Source organism: Garra rufa, chromosome 7 (assembly GCF_049309525.1).
Source record: "Garra rufa chromosome 7, GarRuf1.0, whole genome shotgun sequence".
NCBI classification, from domain to species: Eukaryota; Metazoa; Chordata; class Actinopteri; order Cypriniformes; family Cyprinidae; genus Garra; species Garra rufa.
Window position 1 is genome coordinate 30438938 of NC_133367.1, and position 11474 is coordinate 30450411.

The 11474-nt window shown below is 36.1% G+C and overlaps 2 protein-coding genes across 2 annotated transcripts; one reads left to right on the forward strand and one right to left on the reverse strand.

The window, feature by feature from the left end:
• Window positions 1-1416: 1416 nt before the first annotated feature.
• On the forward strand, window positions 1417-4853 carry cimap1d (CIMAP1 family member D). Its single transcript, XM_073844944.1, has 4 exons — window positions 1417-1465; window positions 3819-3929; window positions 4116-4229; window positions 4375-4853. Exons 1-4 carry the CDS (start codon window positions 1417-1419, stop codon window positions 4851-4853), a joined length of 753 nt encoding a protein of 250 aa, XP_073701045.1.
• A 2314-nt stretch (window positions 4854-7167) lies between these two features.
• Window positions 7168-8319, reverse strand: cks2 (CDC28 protein kinase regulatory subunit 2). Its single transcript, XM_073844806.1, has 3 exons — window positions 8181-8319; window positions 7794-7921; window positions 7168-7651 (listed from the first exon to the last, which is right to left on the reverse strand). Exons 1-3 carry the CDS (start codon window positions 8243-8245, stop codon window positions 7608-7610), a joined length of 237 nt encoding a protein of 78 aa, XP_073700907.1. The 5' UTR covers window positions 8246-8319; the 3' UTR covers window positions 7168-7607.
• Between the last annotated feature and the right edge of the window lie 3155 nt (window positions 8320-11474).

Here is an 11474-nt window from a genome sequence, read left to right on the forward strand (position 1 = left end):
AATGTAGACTCTGGGAAGCTATAACGGGGTCGTTTAGAAAAGGGGCCTGTCCAAATATACCCAAAAGCCTATAAAGCCAAAATAAAAACTCACAACTTCACAAAACCTGTCTGAGATCGGACCACAGCTGCTGCTATAACAGTCATAAACGTTAAAAAAAAACTCACATTTCTATGGCAAATTACCTGTATTTGCCAAAAATGCTTTTTAAATCATTGATTTACTTGATTACAGGCTTGCTAAATAATATGTTATGTCTTTTTTAATATGTGCTTAGAACCCTGCTAATCGCTGCTTGCAGCTATATTTGTATGTTAAAGTTGCATTTTAAATCTTTTGAGAGATTCTGTTGTTCCTGGTTAACGGCTTGAGCTTTTTCAAAGCTCTCTGAAACTTGTTTGAAGGTCCTAGCAAAACACTGACCCCCATGTATTGCAGTCCACTAGGTCACCCAGTGAGAGTGTGTCTATGTTGACATCTAGCTCTGGTTACCACAGCACTGTTAATGTTTAATGTTTGTTTGCTGGTCAATGCAGTGGAGAACATGTTCATCATACCTCCAACCAACTTCCACTTCTTGCGATTTTAAAAGCTCTCCCAGAGTTTGTTACAGTGCATTTCAGTTGGATAGATAGGAATATGGTACATACTCACTTAGATGTTCCTAAGAAGCTCCTGTCTTCTCAAATGCCGAGGGCCTTTTCTGTGCAGCTTTGCAGGGGGGCCCCCAGCTGCTGGTCTCCTTAGCAACCCATGCTTGATGGTCCATCTCTGCTCAGATGAACAGAGTACAGCATGAAAGAGAAAGGAAAGTGAGAGGAGGAATTATCTGATGGAGATAGTGTTACATGACAATGAATTCAAGTGATGACACCTTTGTGCTTCAGTCTCTCAAACGCATGTGTATATTTAATGGGTTTGGCGGTCCTTGATTGAGTCAACCAGGTTGAATGGAGATTACTCCAAAGCGTTCAGTTTTCCACTTGGGCGGCTTCAGTTCTGACATCATCTTATGGTGGACATCAACTTGACTGGACTTGTCCAATCCAAGAGAGGTCAGAAGGTACAATTCCCAACTGTGCTACATCTGACATCTGATTTAGTGCAGCTAGGAAGATGAAAACGGAAAGGTCCTACTAACAATCACCTCAGCGTTGAACTTGGATGCTTTGGAGATCTACACCTACTCGGGTTGCAAGTAGCTGCTTGCGTTTTTAAATTGCCTGGAAAAACTGACGCTGACGTGAAAGTTAATTCCTTAATAATTACTAGTCCTTGAGCTCTGTTTATTCAAATTTTCTTGCAAAAGTTGGCAAGGAGATTTGATAGTAAGTAGGCCTATGTCCAAGTCTGCAGGAAACAGACAACTGAGATTTCTAAAAGGGTTAAACCTCCAGCCCCAAATGCGATTTTACTATGAGTGAAACTGAGAGGAAGCGCCCGGTCATTGCTGGCAGAGAAAAAGGTGAGCTTGTTTTAATCTATATTTATTTTTGTATACTATACTATGTACTAAATAAACCAATCTTACCTTCAGTGTAAAAAAAACAGTGTTTGAAGGAAGTATCAGCATGTGTTGAATCAAATTTCTGAACGGCGTTCAAACATCACTGATGTATACAAACAAACAGCACTGGGACTATTCACTGTTTGTATCAGTCCGCTACGCTGCACGTCGATAAAGCCAGAAGGTGGCGACAAGTTACACTCTTAACGAGTGAATCATTATATTTTTGTCAACCGAATCATTCAGAAACATTGGCTCATTCAGAAACGAAATAAAGCTACCATATTTTGCTTTGAGGCGCGTGGCGGTTGATTTTACGCATTCTAAATATGTTTGGAACTTCTTTCGCTGGCGGAGCAAGAGTAAACAAAGTATCTTGCGTCAAACATACAGGTTACTCAATATTAACTCTTTATTTGTTGAATAACAGAACTATTGTTATTGTAGTGTAGCTTAAATATGCTTTTAATGAGTAAATACTGTCTGCAGTACAAGATCTAACAAGGGTTTTCCTTTTTGCAGTTGTATCCAATTTCTCCCATATAAAAACGGGCGTGGTCGTTTGTATATTTTATAGGTCTGGCTTCTGGTCCCATCACGTCCAGCTATTTTTAGCTGTACAACACATCTGGGTTGCACAATTAAAGGAGTAGTTCACTTTCATGACAAAAATTTACAGATAATGTACTCACCCCTTTGTCATCCAAGATGTTCATGTCTTTCTTTCTTCAGCCGTAAGGAAATTATGTTTTTTGAGGAAAACATTTCAGGATTTCTCTCCATATAATGGACTTCTATGGTGCCCCAGAGTTTGAACTTCCAGAATGCAGCTTCAAATGGCTCTAAACGATCATAGCCGAGGAAAAATGGGTCTTATCTAGCAAAACAAGCAGTTAATTTTAAATTAAATTAATTTTAAATGCTCGTCTTGGCTAGCTTTGTGTCTACTCTGTGTCGAGATTAAAAAGTATATAAATTGTAAATGTTTTTAGAAAATAACCAATCGTTTCACTAGATTAGACCCTTCTTCCTTGGCTGGGATCATTTAGAGCTCTTTGAAGCTGCATTTAAACTGCATTTTGGAAGTTCAAACTCAGGGGCACCATAGAAGTCCACTATATGGAGAAAAATCCTCAAATGTTTTCCTCAAAAAAACATAATTTCTTTACGCCTGAAGAAAGAAAGACATGAACATCTTGGATGACAAGGGGGTGAGTACATTATCTGTAAATTTTTGTTCTGAAAGTGAACTACTCCTTTAATGTACTACATATGTTGTTCTGCTAATTTATGTTGTCTAAACCATGGAAAAAACTTGTGGAAGCTGTTAAATCATGTAGAGAAGGACTTAGTAAGCAGGAAAGGGCGCAATATTTTGACAAACTAAAGTTAATAGGTGGTAAAGATATGTACAAGCAGTATTATTTAAGATATTACCCTAATATTTTACCTACCTGACCGGAAATTATAAGAACAAACAAATGTTGTCAAGATTCTTGCACTGGAAATCCTGGTTCAGTTTGGCCAACCACAAACGCCTTTTGTTTCTCAGACAGTTTTTGCAATCTTTTCCTTGATTTTGAACTTTTGGCAGTCTATAGTACTCCAAATGTTTTTTCCCAGTCCGAACGATTACTTCAGCCCTAAACATTACAATAATGAACCATTTTCAGCACATAAATATGCAAGTTTCGTTCGGTTTAGGGGCACTGTTTACGTTCAGTGCCGCCAATATGGCCGATTAATGACGTGTGAAAACACTCTATAACGTTGATACTGTGGCAAGTGAAATTGACGTTTTTACAGAAAAAAAGTTCTTGTGAGCAACAGTAGTGTTGTATTTTCTAACAAATGCTTCCAATGTACTTCCCATCAAATTTTCATTCAACTGGAGAAAAGTTAAATTTCCTTCAAAGGTCACGGCGTTCAGCAAGGTTACGATAACTTCGTACCCAGGCCTGTCAAAGCATGCTGAAGTAAATGTGAAAGAATGTTCTGTGCTCCCAGTAGCCCTCCTCATGCACACAAACATTTGTGGGCTGATGTCATGGCATTCCCCTGGTAGTATCAGAGAAGATAGCCAAAGGCATTGTCTGTCCTCCACTCCAGGAAAAACCATCACGCCACTGCGATGAGCTCACATTCCTGCTGGGCTGCATCTACAGGGTGTGGATCTCCCGAACAGATTCTGTCACAACTGCCTGCCAAAAAATGCATCACTACATATTTATGACTACAAGTAGTGGGCTGTGCGTGTTGTGTGTGTGCATGACTGCAGCATGATGGCTGTGTTTTCCAATCTTGTTTACAGGGCCGGGACCTGGTCGATACATCCTTCCACCAGCTATCGGTTTCGTAGGCCACGATTTTACAAAGTCTACAAGTCCTGCCTACTCCTTCCATGGCAGGATGAGCAACAACAGTGAGTTTTTCTATCTCATTTTATTCCAGAATAATGCCTAATGTCTCCACTAGAGGGAGACAGACTGCTTTAAATGTCCATTGTTGATCATTGCTGTGTAGATAAGCTAGAAGTGATATTGATATGATATGTCAGATGCTGTCCTAAGTGATATAATGCTGTGTTTATTCTGCTTTGATTTTACAGTGCATAGCATTAATTGTAGTCCAGGGCCTAAATATCATATTGATGCCAAACTGACTCGCTTTGGAAGAGATGGCACCCCTGCCTATTCCATACATGGCAGGACGGAAACTCGAGGTAAGTCGGTTATTTTGAAGTGTCGTTCTATTGAAACAGTTCCTTAATTACTAGTTGATCAAACCACTTCATGTCGAAACCACCAGGAAACTCTTGAGCAGACTGAGTTTGAGCTCCTAACCCTTGTTGCATCTGATACTTGCAGCAGCAATCTTCTCCACCCCTGGACCAGGAGCATACAGTCCCGAGAAAGCCTCTCTGTGCAGCATCCATCGCAAACCTCCATCCCACACCATGGGCTACCGCACTCAGCATCGCTCCGTGGACACCGTTCCTGCCCCGAACAAATACACCCTCCCTTCTCTCATGGGCTCCAGTGTCTTGACCAAAACATCTAGTGCCAGTTACACCATCTCTGGAAGATGCAAATCTGGGGGTCCATCTGAGGACTTGTCTAAAACTCCAGGTCCTGGTAGATACAACCGCACAGATCCCAGTGTGTACCTCCCGAGGCGGCCAGCGTTCTCCATGCTGGGAAGACACGCTGGGGCCAGGGAGTCCACAGGGGTACCAGGTCCTGGAAGTCATGATCCGGAGAAAGTGACAGTGCACAAACCCAGACCTCCTGCTTTCTCTTTAGGGATCAGGCACTCAGAGTTCGTGACACCTTTAATAGTAGATTAGTAGTATTTTGAATGTCTAGATTGAATGTTTCAAAATGTTTGAAATTTGTCATAGTCAACGCTGATGTTCGGATGGAAATATTTAGCATTCTCAAAACCATTTGAACACCTGAATTTCCATGACCTTTTGGTCACTCGGAATTAGTCATGGAAAAAAGTTCCCAAAATAATTTCATGGAGATCATACTTAAAAAGAACCATTTCTAGTCAATTAAACATTGTAGATGCAAGAATAACTGTAAGAATTGTAAGACTTGAAAAATTTCAGTGACTTTTCAAGTGACTCACGATAGAAGAGTAATTGCGACTGTTTATCTCACAATTCTGACTTTTTTTCTTGCAATTGTGACTAATAAAGTCATAATTGTTTTTGTTTTTCTTAGAATTGTGTGATATAAACTCACAATTGCAAGAAATAAAGTCAGAATTGTGAGATAAAAACTCTGACTTGTTAAAAACAATTCTGACTTTTTTTCTTGCAATTGCCAGTTTGTATCTCACAATTCTGACTTTTTTCTCGCAATTGCAAATTTTTGTATCTGGCAATTCTGACTTTTTTTTCCTCGACTGATATGTTCTCAGAATTCTGAGTTTATACTCACATCTCACATTTCTGCGAGATGTAAATAAAAAATAATGAAGGTATTTGAGTCTGTATCTCACAATTCTGACTTTCTCACAATTGCAAATTTTTGTTTCTGCCAATTTTGACTTTTTTTCCTCAGAATTGTGAGATATAAACTCACAATTGTGAGTTATAAAGACCAAATATGAGGGGGAAAAGGACTGATATGTTCTCAGAATTCTGAGTTTATATCTCACAATTCTGAGAAAAAAGCCACAATTGCGAGATCTAAACTTCAGAGAAAAAGCCAGAAATGTCTTATCTTGCATTTCTGACCTTATAACTCACAATTGCGAGTTTATATTACGCAATTCTGATTTCATTTCTCAGAACTGCGAGTTTATATCTCATAATTCTGAGAAAAAAGCCACAATTGCGAGATCTAAACTTCAGAGAAAAAGCCAGAATTGTCTTATCTTGCATTTCTGACTTTATAACTCACAATTGTGAGTTTATATTTCATCATTCTGAGAAAAAAGTCAGAATTGTGAGATGTAAATAAAAAAATAATAAAGGTAATTGAGTCTGTATCTCACAATTCTGACTTTTCTCACAATTGTGATTTATAAAGTCAAAATCGCAAGATATAAACTTAGAACTGCAAGAATAAGTCTTTTAAGACTATTCTAATTTTTATTCTGCATTTCCAAGTTTATATCTCGCAATTTTAAGGGAGGAAAAAGACTAATATGATATCAGATTTGCAAGTTTAAAATTGAGAAACACGCAATTGCAAGTTATAGTCAAAATTCTGAGATATAAACTTAAGATTCTAATTTTTATTCTTGCAATTCCAAGTTCATATCTCGTAATTCTAACTTTTTTTGTCTCACAATTCTAAGGGGGAAAAAGACTGGTATGCTCTCAGATTTGTGAGTTGCAATTGCAGCTTGCAATAATGAGTTATTCTGAGATATAAAATTTGATTTGTGAGAATAAGTCTTTTAAGACTAGTCTGATTTGTATTCTCGCAACTCATACTTTTTTTTTATTGCAATTTTAAGGGGGAAAAAACACTATGTTTTCAGATTTGTGAGTTTGGTCTGACTTTTTTCTTGCAATTGCTAGTTTACACCCCACAATTCCGAGTTATAAAGTCAAAATTTGGAGATATAAACTCAGAATTGCAAGAATAAAAGTCTTTTAAGATTATTCAGATTTTTATTCTTGCAATTCTAAGTTTATATCTCATAATTGTAACTTTTTTCTTGTAATTCTAAGAGGGAAAACAGTTTATATCTCACAATTCTGACTAACTGTACATCACATAAGGGTTATTTTAGGTAATCTAAACTGAAACTAAAACCATTTAAAATAATAATAATAATAAATAAATCCATTACTTGAAATACAATTAATGTTAACTGCAATAAAATTCAATTTAGTTAAACTTGATGTACTGAACAAGCAATATTAAAAATGATATAGACTTAACTCAAAAAACACAATTTCTCAAACTTTAGCTAAAATTTGAGTGAATATGGAAAATATAATAAAATAAAAACTGTTTTAAAATTAAAAACTAAAATAGTATCTCGATGAAACTAAAATTACGCTGCATGATGCTCACAAAAAAAAATGTGGCCAGTATTTTTATAAACACTAAATATTTGCTGTTGTTTTGCATGAAATGCAAATATTGTTCATTATGTACATTATTTAATGACATATTACACTGAAGCAAGTGAGCTAATAAAAATAATATTTATTGATTTGTCAACAACAAATGAGGAACAAACAAACGGTGACTGCTCAACTTACAAGATGGAGATGTTAACAACAGCAGTTCAGCCACAAAAAAGCATCGTAGTGTACAACAAAAACTATTCCTTTCTTTCTATTCACGACAGGGGCGATTTACTAGACCTGAAACACCATCCAACTTATTTTACGGGACTTAAGTGCAGATCTAAAGAAAACACTTTTAAAGGGGGCAGCCCTTTTTCCTCTCTGGGCTCCTGTTGCCATCAGATCTCCGAATAAAAGGGGGATGGGAAGGAGGAGTAACATTTCATTACCATAGATCTGCAAATAATAAAACTTATATACAAATCACAACGTATGGAAAGAAATGCACGCATTGGTCAGAATCAACCAAGTACTTTAACTTCCGAGGACAGTCTTGAGATCTCATTCCTTGGGAAGCGGTCTTCGGAAAAGCAGAATGTGAGGCTCTGTATGGAAAGAGTGAGGTATTAGGCAGCTTTTGGATAACTTCCATTTAAGACTTTCTCAAAAACCAGGAAGCTGCCTACCTAGACAGTACTTAAGCTGTCAAAGTAGGTTTTTTTTTAAACACACCCCTGGTCTACTAACCTGGTTTATGTATCATGTAATGGATCCAGCCCTGACTTTGCTGGACTCCCAGTCCTCTCCATTCCTCCTCTGACATTAAATGGGAGGATGGCACCAGTTTGGAAAGCTGCTTGGGAAGCATAACATGTCTATGAGGAAGTAAAGAGACAATTTTAGTTTGACTTACGTAAACGGCTCTTCAAAGTGTTTGTCAGGCAATACAATGCAGGACGACAGAACCCGGAAAATACATTGTAAACAAACCATTTACAATCATTTGCTGATATTTTTAAGATAATTTCTAAAAATTACTAAGCCGAATGTTATTATGAAGTTTGACGTCAACTCCAAAGTGAAGTCAGTCAAAGTGTAACAGTTAAGTTACATAAAACGACTCAAATTTCTCACCTGTACTCGAATTCCTCGTCGGAATACTTGTCGGAATAGTAAATCTGCTTTTTCGCTGAAGACATGGTGGTTAAATGCTAAATTCAGGCCAAATCCAACGTCAAATCCCGAATAACTCTCTCACACGGTCGTCACGATGTTTTCCTAAGGGCGCCGCTTCAGTTTTGAACTCAAACGGTCCCTCCCGCGCTTCTGATAGGTTGAGTGACTCGTCGTCTAGGCTCCGCCCCCTCCATGCGCGCCGCCTGAGTTTGACAGCAAGGCAGTGAACGCGCGAAGATTTGTTGTTGGTCTGGTAAAGTGTGCAAAACACTCACAACGTGTACAAAATGATATATTTCACTTCTTCAGTTCGATGTTTCCTGGCCTTGACCCTGTTTTTCATATAAGAAAATGACCTTTTTGGTTTTACTTTTTATGTAGGTGAGTTTAACCCTGTGAACAAGTGAGTGTGAGACATAAGTGTGAAACCCAAAGGATGTTCATGCTTACAGAGTGTGTTTTACACAGACTACGCACTATTTTTTGTTTTGATGACCTTCTGTGATATATGACGGTGATAAATGCGTTAACCTTTTCTATACTCCAAAATGGCAGCACTTTCGACATTTATCCTGTCAAATGTTCAATAGACTTCTAAACGACGGTTTATCACTAGTATCCTGTGGATTATACATATAATTACATATCATTTTACAAATGTATCATTAACCAATGTATTATTTAAGATCCAATATCAGTATTTTCTATGGAAGCCTTCCGCCACTTAATAAACAATAAAAAGTTAATTGCGACTTTGTATCACAATTCTGACATTTTTTCTCAGAATTACATGATACAAACTCGCAATTCAGATTTTTTTTCTCTGAATTGTAAGATATAACTAATTGCATGTTACAAAGTTAGAATTGTGAGATATAAACTTGCAATTGCAAGTTATATTGTAAGATTTTTTTCTCAGAATTGCGTGAAACAAACTCACAATTGCGAGAAAAACTCACAAGTCTGAATTTTTTCTCGCAATTGCGAGTCTGTATCTCGCAATTCTGACTTTTTTTCTCAGAATTGTGCGATATAAACTCAATTGTAAGTCCAATTATAAAGTCCAATTTAGAGCTGAAAAAGATTGATGTTCTCAGAATTGCGAGTTTATATGTCAGTTCTGACTAGATGGATATAAACTCGCAATTCTCAGAAAAAAGTCACAATTGCAAGATAGAAACTTTATGAAAAAAGTCAAAATTGTCAGTTTATATCTCATAATTCTAAGAAAATAGTCAGAATTGTGAGAGAAAAAGTTGCAATTACCTTTTTTTTATCTCACAGTTCTGACTTATTTTCTCAGATTTGCGTGATACAAACTCACAATTGCGAGTCTGTATTTCGCAATTCTGACTTTTTTTCTAAATTTTTTTCCCAATTATAAAGTCTAATTTTGTTCTCAGAATTGCGAATTTATATCTCACAATTCTGACCAATTGATTGAGAAAAAAGTCAGAATTGCAAGATATAAACTTTCTCAAAAAAGTCAGAATTGCCAGTTTATATCTCATAATTCTGAGAAAAAAGTCAGATTTTTGAGAGGAAAAGTTGCAATTACCTTTTTTTTTATTCAGTAGTGGAAACTGGCTTCCGTAATTTTCGCCCGTCCCTCAGTTCATAAAAATCATATTTTTCCAGTCGAAGAACAGCATTTCTCAGAAATGAACACATAATATAAAAAGGGAATTGCGACTTTTTATCTCACAACTGACTTTTTTTCTCAGATTTGCGTGACACAACCTCGCAATTCTGACTTTTTTCTCGAAATTGTAAGATATAAACTCGTAATTGCGTGTAATAAAGTCAGAATTGCGAAATATAGTCACAATTTTGACTTATTTTTTCAGAATTGCGTGAAACTCGAAATTCTGACTTTTTTCTCGCAATTGCGAGTTTGTATCTCACACTTCTGACTTTTTTTCAGAATTGTGAGATATAAACTTGAATAATAAGTTATGAAGTCCAATTTTTAGGGGGAAAAGACTGGTATGTAAACTTGCAATTGTGTGTTATAAAGTCCGAATTTTGAGATAACTAGCAGTAGCGAGTTTTAAAGTCAGAATTGCAGGATGTAAAGTCACAATTCTGACTTTATTTTCAGAACTGTGAGTTCTAATATGTATTCCATCAATATTTATGAGTTATAAAGTATAACTTTAAAAGGAAAAAAAGACTGAAATGTTCTCAGAATTGCAAGTTTATATCTCACAGTTCCGAATTTTAAACTCGCAATTGTGAGTTTGTATCTCATAATTCTGAGAAAAAAAGTCGCAATATATATATATTTTTTAATTCAGTGGCGGAAACGGGCTTCCATAATTTTCGGTCGTCCCTGAGTTCATAAAAGTCAAATTTTTTTTCCAGTGGAAGTCTGAGGGTAATAGCATTTCACTGAAATAAATATTACAATACACACTATTTCAAGTACATATGTGACCCTGGACCACAAAACCAGTCTTAAGTCGCTGGGGTATATTTGTAGCAATAGCCAAAAATACATGGTATGGGTCAAAATTATTGATTTTTCTTTTATGTCAAAAATCATTAGGAAATTAAGTAAAGATCATGTTCCATGAAGATTTTTTGTAAAATTCCTACTGTAAACCTATCCAAATGTAATTTTTGATTAGTAATATGCATTGTTAAGAACTTAATTTGGACAACTTTAAAGGTGATTTTCTCAGTATTTTGATTTTTTGCACCCTTAGATTTCAGATTTTCAAATAGATGTATCTCGGCCAAATATTGTCTTATCCTAACAAACCATACATCAATAGAAAGCTTATTTATTGAGCTTTCATATGATGTATATATCTCAGTTTTGTAAAATTTAACCTTATGACTGGTTTTGTGGTCCAGGGTCACATATGTCATATCTGTTCATATCAGACATTATAAAATGCCTATTAACTTTGTGTAACTAACTCTTTTTAATGAGCATTTAAAGCCACCAAAGCCAATAACTTCACACGACATAGCATTTCACTCAAATAAACATTACAATACACTATTTTGAGTATAGCCATGACTTAAATGTCATATCTGTTCATATCACACAAGTTTGATTATAAAATGCATATTATTTTGTGAATCTAATGCTTTTTAATGAGCATTTAAAGCCACCAAAATCAATAACTTCATACAACATAACATTTCACTCAAATAATCATTACAATACACTATTTCGAGTACAGCCGTGACTTAAATGTCATATCTGTTCATATCAGACATTATAAAATGCCTATTAACTTT

Bases quoted from the DNA above. Each gene is read 5' to 3' on its own strand.
- cimap1d (XM_073844944.1), top strand. From the start codon at position 1,417: ATGAGTGAAACTGAGAGGAAGCGCCCGGTCATTGCTGGCAGAGAAAAA. The intron at 3,930-4,115 runs GTGAGTTTTTCT...TTGATTTTACAG, and splicing joins TGGCAGGATGAGCAACAACA to TGCATAGCATTAATTGTAGT. The intron at 4,230-4,374 runs GTAAGTCGGTTA...TGATACTTGCAG, and splicing joins TGGCAGGACGGAAACTCGAG to CAGCAATCTTCTCCACCCCT.
- cks2 (XM_073844806.1), bottom strand. From the start codon at position 8,245: ATGTCTTCAGCGAAAAAGCAGATTTACTATTCCGACAAGTATTCCGAC. The intron at 7,922-8,180 runs GTGAGAAATTTG...ACTTCCTCATAG, and splicing joins GACGAGGAATTCGAGTACAG to ACATGTTATGCTTCCCAAGC. The intron at 7,652-7,793 runs GTTAGTAGACCA...CTTTCCATACAG, and splicing joins TTACATGATACATAAACCAG to AGCCTCACATTCTGCTTTTC.